Consider the following 24743-nt stretch of genomic DNA (forward strand, 5'->3'; position numbering starts at 1 on the left):
CTCCCTCAGATGTGTTCCCATTCAATCAAGCTCCTTTTTACTTTCTTGCTTAGAAGTATTCTAACACCTTCTAAAGGGTCTTTGCCTTCCTCATTGCCAGAATAAAATAAAGGGTTGGCCCTTCTTGTGTCTTCAGATCTCCATGGTTTTTCCAGCGCACCTCACTCAGGCCTAAGATGTCAAGCTTGTAATAGATCATTTCAGAGCAAACTTGCTTTAATTTTGTGACAAGCTTTTCAAGCCAAAAATAATCTTCAGTTCATCAGTCCGGTTTCTTTTCTTTGTTGGGGTTTCTGTAATCAATCATTTTTTGGAATGCGGGTCCCCAGTCCCCTAGCCCAGTATCCCTTAGCCTTTCAGGAACTCCTCTCCGCAAGGCAGCAGTTTCTCTCATTGACACCAGAGAAAAAAACTGTGCCATTAACATCGTCAGTGCAATTCCAAGAGACTCCCTCTCTGCTACATTTGCTGTTTAAGGACTTTTTACCAGAGCTCCATTAGCCGCCACTTTCAGGATTCCTCCAGGGCCTTTACAGCTACAGTAGTGGTCACGGGACACACAAAGTTCCCACCGTACTTTGCCTGCATAGGCAATTCCCTACTTTGTGACGTTGCCTGTCTCTCACGACATGGACGAGGGGATGGACTTTGGAAGACTCCTTGAAAAGAGTCTATGTGGAGATCTCTAGGGAAATATGGAATTATGGAATACCAAGAAACCTCATAACAAAAAAATTCTACAAAGATTATACATGCCAGGTTGTTCAAAATGGTATGCCAAGTAATCCAATAGAAGTCAACTCAGGAGTCAAATAGATGTAACCTCTTCCCCAATATCTTCCTGACAGTAATGGATCTGGTCATAAGGAAGACATGCCTTAGGGAACAGAACTAGACTACAATGGGGGCTGACAACATACAGAAGTTCTCGACTTTGCAGATTATATTTGCCTACTGTCCCAACATATGGAAAAAGTTAGCCCATCTACTAGAGAAGAGCAGGAAGGTGGGTTTGATAATTAATTGTAAGAAAGTGATGTAATTAAACAGCAACAAAGATCCTAAAACAAATTTCAGGTGTATGAAAAACGTCTGTGACCCAGTTTAAGTATCAATACTGTGACCCAGTTTAAGTATCTGGGCAGCCTGATGACAATGGATGGTGGTGCTGGTGCTGATGTTAAAAGCCAAATAAAGAAGGCAAACGCAGCCTTTGTACAACTGTATCAAAATTTGGAGATTCCATGCAATCTCCACACAAAAAAACAAACAGAATATATTTCAGAGTAACGTGAAGACAGTCCTTCTGTATGGATGTGAGACATGGAAAGTGACAACAGAGATAACAAAAAGCCTCCAAACCTTTATAAATTGCTGTCTTCAAAGAATACTAAGCATCTGGTGGCCAAAAGTAATTTCAAATAAAGAGTTGTGGGAAAGAATCCAAGAACAAGTGGACTTGCACATCTAACACAGAAAGTGGAGATGGATTGGCCATACTTTTCACAAGGACAAATAAATTGAGAAAGAAACCTTAAAATGGAAGCACCTCAAAGAAGCAGAAAAAGAGTAAGACCAAAGAGAACTTGGAGAAGAAGTGTGGAGGAAGAAATGAAGAAGGCAGGGACATCATGGACTGGGATGTATAAATTACATTATATATACACATATACACACACAGTACAAACCAAAAGTTTGGACACACCTTCTCATTCAAAGAGTTTTCTTTATTTTCATGACTATGAACATTGTAGATTCACACTGAAGGCATCATCTAAACTATGAATAAACACATGTGGAAGTATAGTACATAACCAAAAAGTGTGAAACAACTGAAAATGTCATATTCTAGGTTCTTCAAAGTAGCCACCTTTTGCTTTGATTACTGCTTTGCACACTCTTGGCATTCTCTTGATAAGTTTCAAGAGGTAGTCACCTGAAATGTTTTTCACTTCACAGGTGTGTCCTGTCAGGATTAATAAGTGGGATTTCTTGCTTTATAAATGGGGTTGGGACCATCAGTTGCGTTGTGGAGAAGTCAGGTGGATACACAGCTGATAGTCCTACTGAATAGACTGTTAGAATTTGTATTATGGCAAGAAAAAAGCAGCTAAGTAAAGAAAAACGAGTGGCCATCATTACTTTAAGAAATGAAGGTCAGTCAGTCCGAAAACTTTGTGTCCCCAAGTGCAGTCTCAAAAACCATCAAATGCTACAAAGAAACTGTCTCACATGTGGACCGCCCCAGGAGAGGAAGACCAAGAGTAACCTCTGCTGCGGAGGATAAATTCATCCGAGTCACCAGCCTCAGAAATCGCAGGTTAACAGCAGCTCAGAATAGAGACCACAGTGTTCTCCCCAGAGCCTTTCAGCTGGGCGGAGCGCCCACCTGACCCTGCCCTCCCGCCCGGCTGCCGTTTGCCCTGGTCTGTGGCAGAATTACTGTACTTTCTCCTCTTGAATCATTACAGCGAGCAGAGCAGTAGCTGTGTCTGTGCAGCCAGCTCGCTGTTATTCAGGGAGATTTCTCCGCCCTCTTCCCCAGCTCCTTCCGTAGTGTAGAGGGGTGGGGAAAGCTCCTGTGAAGTTACACGCAGCAGGACAGATAAACTTACACCTCGGGACGCCTGGCTCAGTTCATTCCACCGGCAAGTCTCCTGTCATGATGGGGGAGGGGGGTTGTTGCGAAGCCGTTGCTGTGTGGTAAGTGCTTTTTATATGCAGAGAGCATTAGATTAGCTTCACACACTTGTACAATACTGTTCTCACCAATGACTAACTAATGTTTAAACAGATGTGGAGGAGAGCTGTAACATTGCAGATTTCTGCTGAAAGATTATAAAAAAGGTGGCATTTCTGACCTTATTTCTAAAATAAAAAAGCAGTTTAGCTGTAATCATAGCTGAACTTGGAAAATACTTGTGGTTATTGCAGTCTAAACTTTAGAGCACTTTATTCAGCAGCCTCCATGATTGTCCCTCTTAAAGTAAGTGTGTGCGTGCGTGAGTGTGGTGTGCATGTGTGAGAGAGCATGGTGTGTGTGTGTTTATGGTGTGTGTGTGTGTGTGTGTGTGTGTTTTATCCTGGGCTGTCCATAATCCAGTAGTACCTAGCATATCCCCCCCAGGCAACCAGTGGTGTGATTCCGCACCCTGGGCTCGATTCACAAAAGTGTGGTAACTGCTCTCAGAGCAGCTATCACGTGATCTGCCGACGCCAAGGTTTGCACGCGTACACCATAACTCCGCATGGTAAAGGAAGGTTTGCATGAAACACGCAGCCGATTGCGAGCAAACCTTCCTTTATCATGGGGAGTAATGGAGTACGCGTGCAAACCTCGTCGCGCCGGCAGATCACGTGATAGCTGCTCTGAGAGTAGTTATCACACTTTTGTGTATCAACCCCCCAGTGTGACCCTACCCACCCGGCTACTTTTTCATGCCACCCGGCTGAAAAAATATTCTGGGGAGAACACTGGACCAGGTCAATGCCACAGAGAGTTCTAGCAGCAGACACATTTCTAGAACAACTGTTAAGAGGAGACTGTGTGAATCAGACCTTCATGGTAGAATATCTGCTAGGAAACCACTGCTAAGGACAGGCAACAAGCAGAAGAGACTTGTTTGAGCTTAAGAACACAAGGAAAGTGTTAGAATTTAAGTATTATATGATTGAATTCGTAGGCCTCAGTTACTTTAACTGAGGTTAGTTAAAAGACTTGAGTTGCAGAGTATACCTTTAAAGAGGATTTCTAGAAGCACTGAAGAACAGTGTGATACAGGAACTCCCAAGGCTGTATCAGAGATATCCAGTGCAGAGGCCAGACTAGCTGGCAACGAACAACATAAATATGAGCCATTGTTATGAAAATATTCTCACAAGAACATTAAAAACTGGCTTCTTCAGAACACGATGACCGGTGTCTGGAACATGGAGGTTTCCAGGGCATGCGCAGTAAAGACTGGGCTGGTCATTATATCACGAGGTCTTATCAGCCAATAGGGGGAGATGAGTTAGTGATAAGTCTCTGCTCAGATGATGTCACATTTAACTCTTTAGTGGTCGGTACTAAAGCAGCTGACGGGCTCCAGAGAGCCACTTCTGACTACTGCTGATTCTTCTGATGTTTGGCTGATGACTTCCACCCTTTACTTTTATTTGTAATGTATTGTCATCTTATCTAACCGTATGCTGTATATAGGCCTATGGGCTACGTAGTATATATGGAACATAAGAGGAAAACTAGTTGCCATGCACTGGAACCAAGAGCTGTAACGCAAAGAGGACTTACTACAGAACAATTGCTTCGCTGTGTAGGGATGAGCATCTGTATATCTGTTTACTAAATAAACTCCTTGAAACTGTGATGACGCCTACGAAGTTCTATCTCCTATGCTGCGATGAGAGTCAAGTTATCACACTTCCTGTAATGTGGTACCGAATGTAGGTGAAGTGTTGTTGACAATAGAAACCAACGTATAGATTCTTACAGAATGGACATTAGACCAGTGGAAATCTGTGCTTTGATCTGATGAGCCCAAATTTGAGATTTTTGGTTCCAACCACTGTGTCTTTGTGCGATGCAGAAAAGGTGAACGGATGGTCTCTACATGCCTGGTTCCCACCATGAAGCATGGAGGAGGAGGTGAGATGGTGTGGGGGTGCTTTGCTGGTGACACTGTTGGGGATTTATTCAAAATTGAAGGCATACTGAATCAGAATGGCTACCACAGCATCTTGCAGCGGCATGCTATTCCATCCGGTTTGCGTTTAGTTGGACCATCAATTATTTTTCAACAGGACAATGACCCCAAACACACCTCCAGGCTGTGTAAGGGCTATTTGACCAGGAAGGAGAGTGATGGGGTGCTGCGCTAGATGACCTGGCCTCCACAGTCACCAGACCTGAACCCAATGGAGATGGTTTGGGGTGAGCTGGATCGCAGAGAGAAGGCAAAAGGGCCAACAAGTGCTAAGCATCTCTGGGAACTCCTTCAAGACTGTTGGAAGACCATTTCAGGTGACTACCTCTTGAAGCTCATCAACAGAATGCCAAGAGTGTGCAAAGCAGTAATCAAAGCAAAAGGTGGCTACTTTGAAGAACCTAGAATATGACATATTTTCAGTTGTTTCACACTTTTTGGTTATGTACTATACTTCTGTCAAAAACCTGAGCGTTTCTTGCCTTTTTCATGATTGCTAACTCAGTAAAGGACCAGCCCTTAAAGCATTGCTATCATATAAATCCGGCATAGCGGGGTCTGAACCCTCTATAACAGTAATTATAGATTGACGGTATACCTTGAAATGAATCAGATCCCTCAATATATGATTTTATATAAAAAATTGTGTTTGCTTATCATACAGCATATATACAAAATATGAACAGTTCCAAGTAGTATTTCCTTCTAACAGTTTTCCATCTTAAAGGGGTTCTGTGGGGGTTGTGGAAGAGAAAAACTGACACTTACCTTGGGCTTCTATCGACCCCGTGCAGCGGTAATGTCCCACGCCGTCCTCCTCCCATCTGCCGTTCTCCGCCGCCGGCCCCGGTCTAAGCGGCATGGGATCCAACTGTGGCTGCGCTAGAGTGGCCGCGCACCCGCTCGCTTCCGCCTGCGTCATCGGAAGCTTACTGCGCAAGCGCAGTACAAGGCTCCGTTGTACTGCGCCTGCGCAGTAAGCCTCAGATGACGCGAACGGAGGCACGGCAACGCGCATTATTCCTCTGTATGTCAGACGAATAATAGCCCGGTGCCGGCTGCGGGGAACGGCGGATGGGAGCAGGACGTTGTGGGACATTACCGCTGCACGGGGCTGATAGAAGCCCAAGGTAAGTGTCAGTTTTTCTCTTCCACAACCCCCACAGAACCCCTTTAAGGCCTTTATAGCCAAGCGTTCATCAATCTTCCAAGTACATTCAAAAAATAATATAACAGTTGTGTTATGCAGAATAAGATCAAAAATAGTATCATCTGTATCAATAGTTGTGTATATAATAGCTGTGTAAAACTTGTAGTAATCTTCTCAAAGAAATAGCATAAAAAATAGCTTCTAAAAAACTTCTTGCTAACATCTTAACCAAGGGCGTTTCTAGGGTCCTTGGAGATCGGGGGCACCTGTGGGCACCAGGTGGGGAGGTATATGCGGAGCGAGCAGCGGCACAAAATGGGTGTGGCCATGCGGTGAGTGGGCGTGGCCATGGGTGGGGCCAAATGTACATGGACTTAGCAGCGGTGTAAGCTACAGATAACGGGCCTGCCCATCGAAATATTGGATGGAGCCCCCTGTCCTTTATTTAGATAATTTACAATCAGTATAGGCATAGATCAAACATGTATACGCACATACTATTTTGATTGGTAAATCACTGACCCCCAAATTTACCACCCCCGTGCAGTAAGTGGGCCAACAGACAATGAATTTTATGAACAGAGCTAAAATTGGCTAATCAAAATTGTATGTGTGTACCAGGCTTTACAGCTAATACTGTACATACTAAAAGTAGCAGGGATCAGCATACAATACAGCTGGTTTACAATCAGTAAAGGCACAGAGTAACACCTTACACTGTACACACTGCAGGTAAATCAGCACACAGTGCAGGCACTAGAGAACAGCGTATACTGTATATACTGTAGGCAGCAGAATTCAGCACACTGCAGCTAGCGTGCCAAAAATATGAGGATCACGTTGTGCGGCGTGCTTATCGCGCCGCACCGAAAAATGGGTGGGCCATGGACCAGAATATAGGTGTGGTAACGGGTGGAGACAAATTTCCATGAACCTAGCAATGGTGGGACATCAGATTAGGACAGTGGTGGCGAACCTTTTGGAGGCCGAGTGCCCAAACTGCAACCCAAAAGTCACTTATCTATTGCAAAGTGGCAACGGCAATTTAAACTAAATACTGTACAAACGTTTTAACTCATGCATGAACATTATGGAAAATCCAAGTTGAAAATAAACTGTGAAGATAAAAAATTTCATTCATCCTACTCCTGAAAAATGTATTCAATTTTTTAGAACCTCCCAGTTTTATTTTCTGTTTTAAAAAGCTAAAAAAGTAGGTTTAATGCTACTGTCTCATATGATAAGGATTCAGCTTTTCCCATAGTCTCGCAGTTAGCAATCATGTGACCCCCAACAAGACAAATTCAGCAATCATGAGGCCCCCGACAAGACAAATTCAGCAATCGTTAGGCCCCCAACATGACAAATTCAGCAATCGTGAGGCCCCCAACAAATCATGAGGCCCCCAACAAGACAAATTCAGCAGTCATGAGGCACATAAATAGACAGCATTTCACATAAATAGGCAGAATGCCCCCTTAATATGGTAGCCCCCCAAGTTAGGTAGTGAGTGACAGGGACCCCCAGGTTAGCTAGTGAGTGACAGGCGCCTCCAGTTAGCTAGTGAGTGACAGGCGCCTCCAGTTAGGTAGTGAGTGACAGGGACCCCGATAGTGAGTGACAGGGAGCCCCTTTAGGTAGTGAGTGAGTGACAGGGAGCCCCTTTAGAAAGTGAGTGAGTGCCAGGGAGCCCCTTTAGGCCGTGAGTGCCAGGGAGCCCCTTTAGGCAGTGAGTGCCAGGGAGCCCCTTTAGGCAGTGAGTGAGTGCCAGGGAGCCCCTTTAGGCAGTGAGTGAGTGCCAGGGAGCCCCTTTAGGCAGTGAGTGAGTGACAGGGAGCCCCCGCCGCCGCTCCCCCCCTTACCTCGCACGCGCGCTCGCAGACTTCAGGATCAGTGGCGACCCGACCAATACGAGCGGGCGCCGGACGCACCCGCTCTATATGCGGAAGTGATGTCACTTCCGCATATCAGTGCGGGCGCTGGGTCCTAGCGCCCGCACGATTGGTCGCCGCCTGATCGAGGTGTGAGTGACGCGGCGTCGGCAACCGGGAGATCCGTGGCACCCCAGGACAGATTGGGGGCACGTGCCCCCAAAATAGGGCTAGCGACGCCCTTGATCTTAACAAAACATAATACTGAAAAATTAATAATGTAAATCACCAGAATATTAAAGGGAAGGTTCAGGGAGTCTCCAAAAAAAATAAAAATACAAATCCACTTACCTGGGGCTTCCTCCAGCCTGTGGCAGGCAGGACGTGCCCTTGGCGCCACTCCGCAGGCTCCCGGTGGCCGACCCGACCTGGCCAGGCCGGCTGCCAGGTCAGGCTTCTCCTGCATTCCAATCTTCGTGCCACTGGTGCGTGCTGACGTCATCGGACTTCCTCCAGGCTGTACTGCGCAGGCTCAGTAGTTCTGCCCGGAGGACGTCCCAGTGTTCTCCCCAGAGCCTTTCAGCTGGGCGGAGCGCCCACCTGACCCTGCCCTCCCGCCCGCCGTTTTCCCTGGTCTGTAGCAGAATGATTCTCTCGAATCATTACAGCAGCAGCGGGTTGCTATCTCCGCCCTCTTCCCCAGCTCCCTTCGTAGTGTAGATGGGCGGGGAAAGCTCCAGTGAAGTTAAACACAGGAAAGATAAACTTGTACTGCAGGACGCTTGGCTCTATTCATTACGGCAAGTCTCCTGTCCTAACGGTGGCGGGGGGGGGGGGGGGGGGGGAGGAGGGGGGCTGTTTCGCAGCCGCTGCTGTGGTAAATGCCTTACATGCAGACAGCATTAGCTTCACTTGTATTGTGCTCCTCACTAATGCACACTAGTGTTTAAACAGATATGGAGAGGAGAGCTGTAACGTTGCAGAAGATTTCTGCTGAGAGATTATAACAAGGGTGGCATTACTGACCTTATTTCTAGAAAATAAAAAAGCAGTTTAGCTGTAATTTTATCTGAACTTGGAAAATACTTGTTATTGCAGTCTAAACTTCAGAGCACTTTATTCAGCAGCCTCTTCCTGATATTCATAGCAGAGTATCTTCATGACAGATGATTAGTCCTCTTAAAGTGTGTGTATGTGGTATGGTATGTATGGTGTGTGTGTGTGTGTGTGTGTGTGTGTGTGTATGTGGTATGGTATGTATGGTGTGTGTGTGTGTATGTGGTATGGTATGTATGTGTATGGTTTGTGTGTGTGTGTGTGTGTGTGTGTGTGTGTGTGTGTGTGTGTGTGTGTGTGTCTCTCGGTGTGTGTCTGTGTGGTGTGTCTGTGGTGCGCGTGTGTGTGTGAGTGTGCATATATTGTGTGTTTGTGTGCATATATTGTTTATAGTGTGTGCGTGTGTGTGTGCAGCATGTGGATGTGTACAGTGTGTGTGTGTGCATATATTGCGTGTGTGTGCATATATTGCGTGTGATTTATCCTGGGCTGCCCCGACACATCCTGTAGTACCTAGCATATTCCCTTCCCCCCCGACACCCAGTGTGATTCCGAACCCAGTGTGACCCTCACCACCCGGCTACTTTTTCATGCCACCAGGCTGAAAAAATATTCTGGGGAGAACACTGACGTCTAATGATGTCAGCGTGCACCAGTGAAACGCAGATTGGAGCGCAGAAGAAGCCCGACCTGGCCAGGTCGGGTTGGCCACCGGAGACCACCGGGAGCCTGCGGAGCGGCACCGAGGGCACGTCCTGCCTGCCACGGGCTGGAGGAAGCCCCAGGTAAGTGGATTTGGATTTTTATTTTTTTGGGAGACTCTCTGAACCTTCCCTTTAAGCATATTACCCCTTCTCTGTCATCACTTCAGCATCTAGAACCACTTGTGGGAAGGCAGCTTCTTCCTCATGTGTCTTCTCAGGAGATTGCTGGGCTTCTGCAAACTATGAGCTTTCAGCTCCTACTTTTATAGGGATAGGAAGCAATATGGCTGCCTAATCTGGAATGTCCCCAATTCCCAGGTTCTGATTGGCTAAAGCTTCCATGCGTCAATGCTTTATCATGTTTGAATACCTAAATCATAATATTATTGTTCATAAATTCTGATCAGGTCATTTCTGACGCAGTTGATTAAAAATGGACGTCACTAGCCATCTTGTCTGCTGGTTGACTTTTTTCCCAAGACATTGAGACTAAACAATGTCATTTATGAAGCATTTCTGATAAAGTGTTCTCTGCTAATTAGGTGGGAATGTCTCGGTACTTTCCCAAGCATAAGGTTGGTCAAACTGACACTAACACAAACCTGTGAGAGTCTTCAGCAATTTAGGGCTTATTGAAACATACATGGCTTCTAATATACTCATTTAAATATAAAGCTTATTATATAATTCTTCTTAACACAATCATATAAGAAATAGTTGCATATTAATTCTTAATAATATAAAATCATGTTCTATATATTTACCTTTCTTATGAATAAATATAACGTCAACCGGCAGAGGTCACCATTTCATCATGTAATAACAATCTAATAACAATTTTATAAGCCTATGAAACCGCCAGGTGGCATCATTGAATCATCTTCAACTAATTGGGAAAACACCTTGTTTTATGTTTTTATAAAGCCTGTTCCCAAAACATCATGTGTTATCAGCTAGCTGAGACTAGAACACGTCAACAACTCTCCAAAATCATAACAATCTCACGAGAATGTTTTACTGTCTCAAAGCATTACCAGCTTTTAAATGTATTTCAAAGTATTTAAATTATATTACATAGGGTTGAACAATAAATATTTATTTCTTTATGACTGTATTGATTATCAATATTTAGATTAATAATATTTATATGTAATAATTGAACAAATGTGTATATATATCTGCAGTAATGTGACTTAACTTGTTCCCAGTCTTTACACAGAAGCATCTTTCAAATGTCAAGGCCACGCACTAACAAACAAGAATGTTCTGGCTTTTTGTAACTAGAATAATCCAATTATGAGTTTCACTGCTTGGAATATGCTGAGATGTCACAGAGCAATATTTTAAAAAAGTACTCTAACTTTACAGTTTACAATGAAATTTTGCATAGAACATTAAAACTTAAAACCTATACATGACCGCATTTCTTGCATAAATAAAACCGCTTACATTCTGACACTTCCATATGTGTTAATTCATAGTTTAGATCAGTGCTGTCCGACTTCACGGGCATGGAGGGCCACATTTTTTTCAGCGTACATGGTGAAGGGCCGACTCCCCTCCCCCTGACCCCGCCCCACCACACCCCGAACTCCGCCCCCAGACTGTCCACCACCCCAAGAGGGTTAAAAACACAATCTGCCAGCAATTTACACAAAATACACATAATTTGTCAGTAGTCAGTATAGTTGCCCCCCAGTATAGGTATCCAGAATAGTTGCTCCCAGGGCCAGTATAGGAAGTAAGTATAGTTGCTCCCAGGCCCAGAATAGTTAGCCAGCATAGTTGCTCCCAGACCCAGAATAGGTAGCCAGTACAGTTGTCCCCAGGACCTGTATAGGTATCCAGTATAGTTACTCCAAGGCCCTGTAAAGGTATCCAGCATAGTTGCTCCCAGGACCAGTATAGGAAGTAAGTATAGTTGCTCCCAGGCCCAGAATAGTTAGCCAGCATAGTTGCTCCCAGACCCAGAATAGGTAGCCAGTACAGTTGTCCCCAGGACCTGTATAGGTATCCAGTATAGTTACTCCAAGGCCCTGTAAAGGTATCCAGCATAGTTGCTCCCAGGACCAGTATAGGTAGCCGGTATAGTTGCCCCCAGGACCAGTATAGGTAGCCAGTATAGTTACTGCAAGGCCCAGTATAGGTAGCCGGTATAGTTGCTCCCAGGCCCAGTATAGGTAGCCAGTATAGTTGCTCCCAGACCCAGTATAGGTAGCCAGTATAGTTGCTCCCAGACCCAGTATAGGTAGCCAGTATATTTGTCCCAAAGACCAGTATAGTTGCTCCCAGAACCAGTATAGGTAGCCAGTATATTTGTCCCAAAGACCAGTATAGTTGCTCCCAGGCCCAGTATAGGTAGCCAGTATAGTTGCCCCCAGGACCAGTATAGTTACTCCAAGGCCCAGTATAGGTAGCCAGAATAGTTGCCCCCATGCCTAGTATAGTTGCCCCATGCTTAGTATAGGTAGCCAGTATATTTGCCCCCTATGCCCAGTATAGTTGCCCCATGCCTAATATAGGTAGCCAGTTTAGTTGCCCCAGTACAGTTAGCCAGCCCAGATAGGTAGCCCCCTCCCTGCGGCCGCCAATAATCTTACCTTTGGATCAGCAGCCGTTTCCTCTTTAACTGTCCCCGACCTCTTGCATGCAGCCACCCGCCGCAACTCACAGACCTCAGATCAGAGCATCTGAGTGGCAAGTTTCCCTTGCCGCTGGTCGCCAGAGTGCCCGCTGTCTCACCTGTCTGGCGTGCTGCAGGCACGGACACAGGATGCGGAATCGAGCGAGGCTCTGCCGAGAAATGCGCTCAGCAACGTCTAAATGGGGGCGGAAATGTATCTGTGCTGTCTCTTTTCTCCGCCTCCGTCGCTCCCACACCAATCAGTGCACCGCATACGTCCTCTGACAGAGGACGTGTGCGGTGCACTGATTAGTGTGGGAGCGACGGAGGCGGAGAAAAGGGACAGCACAGATACATTTCCGCCCCCATTTAGACGTTGCTGAGCGCATTTCTCAGCAGAGCCCCGCTCGATTACGCATCCTGTGTCCGTGCCTGCAGCACGCCAGACAGGTGAGACAGCGGGCACTCGGGCGACCAGCGGCAAGGGAAACTTGCCACTCAGATGCTCTGATCTGAGGTCTGTGAGGGTGGAGCGGTGACACGGAGGGAAAAAAAAAAAAAAAAAAAGAACGTTTGCGAAGGAAGGAGTGGGGGAAAAAAAATAAATGAATGGAACAATTCGAGCAGCCAGTGGGCCACAGAAAGACCGCTGGCGGGCCGGATGCGGCCCGCCAGTTGGAGAGCGCTGGTTTAGATGATGCTTTCAGTGTGAATCTACACTGTTCATAGTCATGGAAATAAAGAAAAAAACTCTTTGAATGAGAAGGTGTGTCCAAACGTTTGGTCTGTACTGTACGTACGTACGTACGTACGTACGTATGTATAGAAAAACAAAAGTTTGCTTTCCTAAAACAGAAAGAATTTGCGATAATTCAGGTTGGAGTGAGCTTGAGATGTCTCCCAGGGCATCACTGCTGAATATATGCAAATTAACCATTGTACAATGGTTAATTTGCATATATTCAGCAGTGATGCCCTGGGAGACATCTCAAGCTCACTCCAACCTGAATTATCGCAAATTCTTTCTGTTTTAGGAAAGCAAACTTTTGTTTTTCTTAACATCTTAGTAAGGGGGCTTTTAGGACCATTGTAGTCCCTTACACACTCCAATGAGTTCTGGGTCACCATGATCTTGCTGGTTAGTCTGTACCTATGTATGTATGTACCTATGTATGTATATATATATTATATATATATATATATTAAAATCGCCCAGGAGAGTAAATCGTCGCATACATTTGTTTAGACCCTTTGCTCTAGTGGGAGACACAGGATTAATTAAGTAGTTGGAGTTTGAAAACTGCTGATTGGCATTCTCAATTACTTGGATATTTTCTTATATCCCTTTCCTGTTTTAAAAAGTTCAACTAACTTTTCCAGCAGATCCTTTGATATTTATTTTGTTTTCACCATGACTAAGGGCTCAGACACAGTATAAGCGCTTTTCTGAGTGCTTTTTGTCCTCCAGAGCTTTCTGAGAGCTTTTTAAAAAAACGCTCCCATTAACCTGCATTAAAATCACTGTAAAAATCGCAAAATAAATTCGCACAATTTTAATGCAAATCAATGGGAGCATTTTTTTTAAAAAGCTCTCAGAAAGGTTTGGAGGCCAAAAAGCGCTTCTAGTGTGTTTGAGCCCTTAGAATCCAAAAACCATCAGTGCCACACTGGATGAAAGATGCAAGCATCTGTCTGGAGTTCAGAAACTCGTTGATCTTTTATACACACCCACTAATTACTTGCAAACAGATCACATTAGCCAGAGTATCGGGGGCGAGTGTGTGAAGTCACACTCGCATGTAACTATGCCAGCAGCCACGTGGGGCGTGTGTATGGACAAAGGACTGCGCTCATAGCCAGCAGAAGATAAGCGGCGGTCACAGGAAGGTAATGTATAGTTAACTGGGGGCCACATTACACATTAGTGGGACGGCGTCGGGTCGGAGAGGCGGCAGATGCGGTGTCACAAGGAAGATTCCAGATCAATTTCACCATGAAATTGATCTGGAATCGGAGTGTGGTGTATGGGCAGCCGACAGATCTCTCTCTAATCAATTTGATTAGAGAAAGATTTTTCTCCTGGTCGAATGTGCCAATCATCGCTATATGTATGGCAACCTTAACCACTTAGCAACCCTTGCCACGCTTATCTACGCCCCTTTAAAATTCACCTGGGGCACAGGGGCGTAGATAGGCATCTCCTGTTTGTTTTCCCGCTGTGAGCGTTCGCGATCGCGTGCACGCGGATGCGCGGTCGCGTGCACGCGGATGTGCGGCCGCGTTCGGCACCCGCTGGTCAGCCAATCAAAGTGCTTACAAGTTTGAATGAGCACTGCCAAAGCCAATGACAGTGCTCATTCATTCAGAATGTGTGTAAACATTGAATCAGTCACTATGCTGTTACAGTTACTGAGATCACTCGTGAGAGGATCTCAGATAACCAATACAGCATTAGTGAGTGATCAGCATCAGTGAGGGTTTTTTAAAATAAATTATACCCCCATTAAGCCCATTAACCCTTGCCTCCCTGAAATGTTAAAATTGCTGTGGTTTTTAGGTGAAAAACCCTGTGGTAGAGAAGTGGTTAAAGAGAATCTGTATTGTTAAAATCGCACAAAAGTAAACATACCAGTGCGTTAGGGGACATCTCCTATTACCCTCTGTCACAATTTCGCCGCTCCTCGCCGCATTAAAAGTGGTTAAAAACAGTTTTAAAAAGTTTGTTTATAAACAAACAAAATGGCCACCAAAACAGGAAGTAGGTTGATGCACAGTATGTCCACACATAGAGAATACATTCATACACAAGCAGGCTGTATACATCCTTCTTTTTGAATCTCAAGAGATCATTTGTGTGTTTCTTTCCCCCTGCAGCTATCTTCCACTAAAGTGTCAGGCTGTTTCTTCCTGCAGAGTGCAGACAGCTCTGCCTGTATGTAATTCCTCAGTATGTGAAAGCCCAGCCAGCTCAGAGGAGGATTTATTCAGCTTGTAAGAGAGAAGAGAGAAGCTGCCCTAATCTAAATAATACACAGGCAGTGTGCAGAGAGGGGCCTGGAGGGGGGAGATGCATCACAGAACCACAACACTGAAGAACTTGGCAGCCTTCCAGACACAGGCTGACAAGTCTGACAAGAGAGAGATAAGTTGATTTATTACAGAGATGGTGATAGTAGAACGTGCTGCAGTAAGCCAGAACACATTAGAATAGCTTTTGGAACTTGTAGGATGATAAAAAACAGGATGCAATTTGTGTTACGGAGTCTCTTTAAGAAGTCTGTGTGAGAGAAAGGAAAGGGGGGTAAGCCAGAGACACTGCAGAGAATAAACACCACATTGCCAGCGGCATTAACTCCTCAGCATCTTTCTAGCCAGAATGGCAGTTGCTCCAGTCCTTCCCCCCCATGGTTAGTAAGCTCTTCTGACATATGTTGCTTAATTGTGTACGTCTCATCTTCCCAGCTGCATAAATATGTACTGTTACACACCACTTTATGTTTCAACAGCCATTTACTTTGAGGATTTGGAAAAATATAAAAAATAACATACTAAATGCGGTATTTTAATGAGCTGATTTTTGTTTATATGAACAGTCCTTTGTGAACTGAAGCCATTCTCTTAATAGGATGGGATCTCAGGTAATAGTAAGGAAGATGCCACTGCATCTAAGCAACTACTACAGTAGAATTTTGTTATAGTAAATTCTGATAAAGTAAACCTCTGGGTATAGAGAACTTAGTCCCCAGGTCTCAGTCATGCGCCTGTATAAATATACAATCAATGACAAATTCTGATTTAGTAAACTACTTGGACAGGGCCCTTGAAGTTAACTATATAGGAATTCCCCTGTAGTCAGAGGCGGGACAAGGTCCTTCAGCACCCAAGGCTGAGACACCAAAGTGCGCCCCCCCCAGCCGTCACACACTGATTGCTATTACACTAATAGGTGCCCCAAGGCCCCCAACCTCCCCAACACCTTAATCTCTAGTTATCTGGCTTGCAGTCACTGTCATGTATCCCCTTTTGTTATTTCTTTCTGCTTCAAACACAATTGGGAATGACAGCTAAATGAATTGTGCGCCCCCTCCTACACTGCACCCTGAGGCTGGAGCCTCTCCAGCCTCTGCCCGGCCCTGCCTGTAGTGCATTGTACTGTGGACAGTACACAACTGTATCATACTTTGGATTACTACATACAAATAACCAGGTTTGTGTGTACAGAAAAAAAAAAATATTTATTTTGTTACCTTGATGCCACAGCCCAGCCAGGAAGCCCAAACCGTTCATAGTCCCCTCCATATATGTCCCGTACTAATTTATCTGCTTTTGTGCTATCGCCAGTTGATGCCATCTCCAGAGCTTCCTCAAAACTATCGCAACCAGTAAGTAAACTGCAGAGGCCAAGAAAAGTTCCACCACCTAGACTTTAAAAAAATAATAAAAAAAAATACGTTTTTAACTCATATCAATATCAGATCCTGAAGTCCCAAGTAGAAATAACATATCTAAATTGTTACATGATTAAAAGAAACGTAACATGAACCTAAAAAAGTGTTTCCCTTACCTAGGGGTTCTACCAGTCCCCTCCGGCCGCCCTGTGCCCGTGCCGCCAAGGAACGATTCTCTAGTCCCCTGCAGGGAGGATCGCCTTCATGGAATGATCCTCTGGTCCCCCGAAGTAACTAAGTTTCGATTTTGGTGACAGAGCTAGTCGCATGCCACTGCGCCTGCACAGCCCTGGCCTTGCGTGATTGAGGACGCGTGGCCAGGGTTGTGCAGTCGCTGAAATCAAATCTATACTTAGTCACTGCAGGGGACCGGAGGATCATTCCTTGAAGGCCATCCTCACTGCGGGGGACTGGAGGATCATTCCGTGACGGCGCGAGCACAGGGTGGCTGCAGGGGGCTGGTAGAAGCCCCAGGTAGGTGAAACTTATTTTTTTTTTTTTTTTTTAATCCAACCTAGCGCTACTTCATAAATCAGGTGGCACAGTGGTGTAGCAGATAACATTTTTGCCATACAGAACTAGTGTCCTAGGTTCAAATTTAGGCCTAGACACTATCTGCATGAGTATGTATGTTCTCCCTCTGTTTCCGTGTATTTCCTCTGTGCGCTCGTTTCTTCCAACATCATACAGATTAGTTAATTAAGATTAGATTGTAAGCTCCTCTGCTGGACCATTAGTGACAGGATTATGGACTTTATGCTGCAGAAGATGTCCCATGTCATATGTCAGTTCCATATAAATCTTATGTAGCCAAGAGGAACCAAGGTGAAGATCCATGTGTAATTATGTTAAATTTAGGGCAGGAGTATAGTGTCCCACATTTTTTTTATCACAGACTACTCGTCAACGTTCCCACAGCCTGTATTAATTTCTTATTCAAATGCATGGCAATATACAACTTTTTCAGGTAGTGGTTAGGTCATTTGTTCTATTAAAATTCAAAGTTTATTAACAAGACACACAAAAACTAAAATATTCAAAATAGCGAAACTACGCATATAGCCATTAAAGGGATCATAGCAGCTCCTGGTTTTAAATAGCTAAAAGGGCTGCCATGTTTGAGAAGTTAATCCCCCTGCTCCCTTTTCACTGCCATTATCCACGGTTGGTGTGAAGTTCCTCAGGTATGACTTATTTCTTTGAAGCAGTCTTTCCCCTCCTCCCCACTCTCTAATGCTGAATGGGTTTGTTTGATTGTAGCTCTTTGACAATTAAGTCTAAATTAGAGGAGTCATTGTCTGCTTTCCATACTCTGTGGCTTGGGGACTAGCTTGCAGATGGAGGAAGTAGAGGAATACTGCCTGTAATTAACCCTTAAAAGCAGAAATGAAGATAGATTTAAAACAAACTTTTTCACTTACCTCGGGCTTTTGCAAGCCCCCAGCAGCGGTCCTGTCCCACGCCGATCCTCCACGAGCCTCCGTTCTCCCGCCGCCACCCCGTTCCTCGACTTGTAAGTCAAGGCCAGTGCAGCCCTGCCAAGCGTATCCTTTTTACGCGTTCCCGTCTGCAACAGCACTATTGATGACTGGAACACAAAGAAAGCCGTGGCCCGGTGGCGCAGTGGCCCGGTGGCAAAACTGAAAGTAGCTGGCAGCGGGAGAACAGAGGCTCGTGGAAGACAGGCTGCTGGGGCAGGTAAGGTGAAACAGTTTGTTTTAAATCTATCTTCAGTTCCGCTGTAAATGTGAAAAAATGAGGGTTTTTTTGGGTAACAATCCACATTGTTAGTATGCCTTTTTAATGTGCTTTTAAAATTGCCCTGGGTGTTAGAAATGGTGATTGTACATTTTTTTTCTGTTTAAAGTGAACCAGAGTTTTTCAATAATCACAATTCTCACATATATTGGTAATTCTTTCATCCTTTTTAGTGCAGAAAAGAGCAAGTTCAAAAGTCCACAAAAGCCTTTGAAGACCTCTGATCAGACTTTCGATTCGAAATAAAGGCTAATTAGTTCAGTAATGACAGTAGCCTGAACATCTTTCTGAATTCTGAACATCACAAACAAACCGTTTGTGATGTTCAGAATTCAGAAAGATGTTCAGGCTCCTGTGATTACTGAACTAATTAGCCTTTATTTCGAATCGAAAGTCTGATCAGATACAGTGGGTTGCAAAAGTATTCAGCCCCCTTGAAGTTTTCCACATTTTGTCACATTACTACCACAAACATGCATCAACTTTATTGGAATTCCACGTGAAAGACCAATACAAAGTGGTGTACATGTGAGAAGTGGATCGAAAATCATACATGATTCCACATTTTTTACAAATAAATAACTGCAAAGTGGGGTGTGCGTAATTATTCGGCCCCGAGTCAATACTTTGTAGAACCACCTTTTGCTGCAATTACAGCTGCCAGTCTTTTAGTGTATGTCTCTACCAGCTTTGCACATCTAGAGACTGAAATCCTTGCCCATTCTTCTTTGCAAAACAGCTCCAGCTCAGTCAGATTAAGATTAGATGGACAGCGTTTGTGAACAGCAGTTTTCAGATCTTGCCACAGATTCTCGATTGGATTTAGATCTGGACTTTGACTGGGCCATTCTAACACATTGATATGTTTTGTTTTAAACCATTCCATTGTTGCCCTGGCTTTAGGTTTAGGGTCATTGTCCTGCTGGAAGGTGAACCTCCGCCACAGTCTCAAGTCTTTTGCAGTCTCCAAAAGGTTTTCTTCCAAGTTTGCCCTGTATTTGGCTCCATCCATCTTCCCATCAACTCTGACCAGCTTCCCTGTCCCTGCTGAAGAGATGCACCCCCCGAGCATGATGCTGCCACCACCATATTTGACAGTAGGGATGGTGTGTTCAGAGTGATGTGCAGTGTTAGTTTTCCGCCACACATAGCGTTTTGCATTTTGACCAAAAAGTTCCATTTTGGTCTCATCTGACCAGAGCACCTTCTTCCACATGGTTGCTGTGTCCCCCACATGTCTTGTGGCAAACTGCAAACGGGACTCCTTATGCTTTCTGTTAACAATGCCCTTCTTCTTGCCACTCTTCCATAAAGGCCAACTTTGGTCAGCCGCTCCCACTTAACAGCTTTGCTTTTGGTGTATATGCAGAGCCTCTGTTTGGGTTCAAGGTGCGTTTGCAGTCTCGGGGGGGGGGGGGGGGGGGCTCAGCGCATCTCTGATCAGAGGCCGTTCGTAGGCAGCCTGGTGATGCGCTGATCCCACTTTTTGCGCAATTTTCAATTTTACTTGGTAGTGCGCCCAGGCTATGCATAGGTAGGATTTAGTTAGTGTTAGGTCCCCTCCCATGGAGGATTGATTTCTTCGCAGTGGGAGGGACGAGTACTTAACAAGTTGCATGCAAGCTGTTACAGGAAACCAACATCCTCCAGTGGTAGACAGGGCATGTGTATGCTTAGTGTGTATTTTATCCCATAAGTGGGGCTTGCACTCCCTTGCAGGTAGGCACTCATCTGTTTTTAAGTAGCGCTGTTCATTTCCTTGCTATGTACTAATTTAATTCATTTTTGGTCAGCGACTCCCACTTAACAGCTTTGCTTCTGGTGTATATGCAGAGCCTCTGTTTGGGTTCAAGGTGCGTTTGCAGTTTCGGGGCGGGGGGGCAGAATGATCGGAGGCCATTCAGAGGCAGCCTGGTGATGCGCTGATCCCACTTTTTGCACAATTTTCCTTATTTAATATGCCTGTGCAAAACGAACCTTAGATTATGCAATTATAATTATAGACCTATAATCTTAAAGAGAACCTGAAGTCAGGAGATGAGGGGGGGGGGGGGAAGCAGATGGGGCACAGAGGCATGTTCTCTGCCTCACGACATGCTTCTGTGTCCCCACACCGCCGCTCTCTGGCTCCCCTCTCCCCCCCCCCAGACTCCCCTCTGCTATAGCCCCCCGAGATTAGCGACAATATTTGTCGCTATCTCGGAGGTAGACATGGAGTGAGAAACATGGAGTGGGAGTCACAGCGCCCGCCAGGGGCATTCCTGCAGGGTTTCCAGAGCTGTCATTGGGCAGCTCTCTCTCCCTGGTCGTGCCCCCTGCCACTCCCCTACCTCCCTGCACGCTGCGAGAGACACACAGTCTTTCCTTGCAGCGTCGTGACCTATAGGTCATGAAAGTGAAAGTGGGCCAGTGAGGCCCTCAGGAGCGGCGTTTTTTGCGGCTACCTGTTCTGCTCTGCATCTGAAAGTAAACTCCAAGGGACTGAGCAAAGTAGTTTACTATAGCAGAAATTGACATGCTGAAGCACAAATTATAATATAATACTGCATCTTAATTCAGTCAATAATTTGGAGTCTTTTTTTTTTTCATTTCAATGCTTCAGCAAGTGAGCACAGACAGTGTCTAATGGTGCCTATTCACGTTACAATTTTTTCATTTTATTTTCGATCAGAGAAATTTGATAGATTATTCCATTTGGTCGAACAGTTTTTAAAATAATTTTTGGAGGTACCATACACTAACGTTCGATTTCTCTTAAAAAAACAACAACAAAACGATCGAATATTAGAGAAAAAGTTGGTTTATCCAATAGTATTTTCTTATATAACCTACCATACACTATACAATCACCCAGATTTTTCTAACATGTCCTATTACAGAATAATCGTTAGTTTTTTTCTAATTCGGAAAAAAAAATTTCTGTTTTCTCCATTTGATCGTTCTGGTCAAATAAACAAGAAAGTCGAATGCTTCAATTGTGGTTGGTTTTGATGGAGGGATGGCTTTTTTCAACCAAACTAACTATATAAATAACATGTAACAAATCAAACAATTTCTAAAATAAGTATGAGGTGCTGTACCTTGTCCCACAGACTCTTCTATAGCTGTCCTTAGAATGTACTGCAAGAATGCTAACGCCAGATCCAATGTTCACAACTAATAAAGGATAAGGGTCATCCAGATTAAATGGGATCTTTTGACAATCCTCAGGATGTGAAGCATTTTCAAAGTAATAGCACTCAGCTTGTCCGTTAAAAGTGACAGAGTCTATGAACAATAAACCTTTAACAAGAGAATCCAGCTCATCCACTTTGTGCAACTGCAGATTTCCAATCTGCAAAACAAAACATATAAGAGATTATATATATATATATATATATATATATATTATATATATATATATATATATATATATATATATATATATATATATATATATATATATATATATATATATATATATATATATATATATATACACACAATTTACCAAGATCTCAGACTTTCCTATGCTCATGTTTGGTTCATAATATGGTCCACATTCAATGGCCTCAATTCACTAAGCAGTTTAGACTAGTCTACAGATGGTTTGGTGTAATGGTTAAGACCTGTTTTTAGACCTGGTCTAACATTCAGTAATTACACAATTCACAAAGGCTAAGAAGGAGTAACCACGCCCATTTTTTCAGACATATTGGACCAGCTGATTTCTGTAGGTAAAGTAATTCTGTGAGGAATTTTAGACGCGAGGATGGAACCTTTTAAATTATGCAGGAGTTTAAATGTATGCAGAGGAGAGTTCATCAAAGGAGAAGGATGTCAGTCATAGCTACTCATTTGTGAATTGCATCTTTTGATCATTTCCCCTGCTTTACCCACCTAATTACCAAATGATTTAGACTAGGTATAAAAAAGGTCTTAAACATTTGGTAATCGTGAATTCCCCTTTGATGCAACTGACCAAACCATCTGTAGACCATCAGTAGACCAAAAACCATCAGTAGACTAGTCTAAACTGCTTAGTGAATTGAGGCCAATGTGAACTTTAGGAGCACATGGGCCCGTTCTCAATTGCAAATGCAAAACGTTAGTGATTAGCATCAACATTTTGCGCTAGTGATTTAAATCGGAACAGTAGAGAGAAAATAAACACATTGCTTCACTTACCTGGGGCTTCCCCAAGCCCCCAGCAGCCGTCCTGTCCCGCGCCGCTTCTTGACGAGCCTCTATTCTCCCGCCGCCAGCTACTTTCAGGTTTTGCTGCCGGACCACTGCGCCTGCGCGGCTCTGGCCATGCATATCCTTTCTTCGCATTCCCCACTATTGCAGAGGGGAACGCGAAGAGAAGATACGCGTGGCAGGGCTGCGCTGGCATCAACTTACAATTCGAGGTACGGGACGGAGCGGCGGCGGGAGAACGGAGGCTCGGGCAGGACCGGCGCGGGACAGGACAGCTGCTATGGGCTTGGGGAAGCCCCAGGTAAGTGAAACAATGTGTTTATTTTTTCTCTACAGTTCCGCTTTAACCGTGATTAACGTAGTAAAAATCACTGTACACTTCACGATTTTTGAGTGATCACGATTAGCGTTTTTTACCATTGTAATCACAGTCGCTCTGAAACCATGAAAAAATACTGTGTGTATTGCACTTAGCGCTAATCGCGGCAGTGAGATCACTGCCATATAGTTAATACTGTGCTAGCACTTTAAATAGCACTAGCAATCGCTGACGATTAGCAGTAATCGCCCCAGTGTGAATGGGCCCTAAGGCTGCACAGAAACAAGATTGTTATCCAATCTGTCCATTTATGGCTGGATTGATCTGTAATCATAATCCAAACATTTTATATAGCACTTTTATCCTGGCAGACAAAGCGCTCAAGAGCTGCAGCCACTTGGAAGCGCTCAAGAGACCCAGTGGCTGATAGGAAGTCTTGCCTTGAACTCCTTACTAAATAGGTACTGACCCTAGCCAGGATTCGGACCCTGGTCTTCCATGTCAAAGGCAGAGCCCTTAACCAGTACACTATCCAGCCACTACTGCAATGCTTGTCTGTCTGTCTCATTTTGGGACGGTTTAAAGCACCAGGGTGCATTTTCCTGGTTAGTATCTATTCTAAAAAAACACAATTTTATAAAAAAAAAAAATCTTACAAAGAGTACAAGTACCAGTAGTTTTTAAATTATAACAACTCTTCTGCTTCACCTTAGTACCAGTATCCAAAATGTTCTCATCTACTCCCCTATACCCTAAACATGGTAAAAAAAAAAAAAAGCATACAAGTCACCCCGTTTTTTTCAATCCCAAAAGGCTAATTACATAATTTTAAAGGTCTCAATATGCATCCAGGGCTACGGAAGATAAAGCTAACATCATATGACTTGCATAGCAGAATGATACACTGGTCAGGACTGAATTTGCCAAATATGCTGCACCAGAGACACCAGAGACCCTACACTGCTAGACAGGTAATAATCACTACGTCACCATGCTGTACAGGTATAAAAAATACGTTTTTGTGCAAATTATAATAGATAAATTTAAGAAGACCTACTGTCCGAAATTCTTCCTCAAATTTATAAGCGCCACCTCCTGTTGCACACAAAACTGTGTGAATTGTTGAGAATTTTTTATCCTTTGCCATTTGAATAAATGTTGATAAATCCTGGGTTGGAAATCTAATAAAGTGCATATTTCCACTTCTACCAAAGAGAGTGAAACCTTTCAGCTCCAAATGAATGTCTCGTATGCCAGTGGAACCATAGGCTACGTTAGATGTGAGATATTTACAGATACTCTTTAGGCTTTCTACTTCCTCTTGCTCTTCTTCCGCTGTAATGTCGATAGGTTCAAAATAGACCAGCTTCACCAGTGTGCCACCAATATCCATGCCAAACCATGGGAAAGCTGAGAAAAAAAAAATATAGTTATTCTGTGAAAATATATATATATATATATATATATATATATATATATATATATATATATATATATATATATATATATATATATATATATTTATTTTTTTTACTTCTATTTTGAAACACTTTTATACATTAGTCAAGGTGTAGAAAAACAAGCAAAGCAATAAATCTGAGAAAGCTGGCAAAGCATGCAAAATGTTAAACATTTTGTGTTACGTTGAAATCAGGGCTGTGGAGTCGGAGTCGGAGTCGTGGAGTCGGGCAATTTTGGGTGCCTGGAGTCGGAGTCGGGAAAAAATGCACCGACTCCGACTCCTAATGAATTTGTAACTGTAATTAAAATAAAAAATATGATAAAATGTTCTATTTCTCAGATAATAGTCATTAAAAATAATGTATATATATACACAGTAATAGCTGTGCTTAGTCCACAAAAATGAAATAAACCAATCAAAATTAGTTACTTGTGCTGCTTCAATAAAGCAGTCCCCGTATTTTTAAGGTC

The 24743-nt window shown here is 43.9% G+C and overlaps 1 protein-coding gene across 4 annotated transcripts in view; it reads right to left on the reverse strand.

The window, feature by feature from the left end:
* The window catches only part of PANK3 (pantothenate kinase 3), an 82531-nt gene that overhangs the window by 46191 nt on the left and 11597 nt on the right, over positions 1 to 24743 (reverse strand). For all 4 annotated transcript variants that reach the window (XR_011030505.1, XM_068277398.1, XM_068277400.1 and 1 more), the window contains 3 exons: positions 23869 to 24221; positions 21394 to 21647; positions 16355 to 16531 (listed from right to left, as the gene is read on the reverse strand). Coding sequence is in view for 3 of the 4 variants with exons in the window: in XM_068277398.1 (XP_068133499.1) it covers positions 16355 to 16531; positions 21394 to 21647; positions 23869 to 24221 (784 nt within the window). In the remaining variant the exon portion in view is untranslated. The remainder of the gene's footprint in view (positions 1 to 16354; positions 16532 to 21393; positions 21648 to 23868; positions 24222 to 24743) is intronic.

This window comes from Hyperolius riggenbachi, chromosome 3 (assembly GCF_040937935.1).
Source record: "Hyperolius riggenbachi isolate aHypRig1 chromosome 3, aHypRig1.pri, whole genome shotgun sequence".
Lineage (NCBI taxonomy): Eukaryota > Metazoa > Chordata > Amphibia > Anura > Hyperoliidae > Hyperolius > Hyperolius riggenbachi.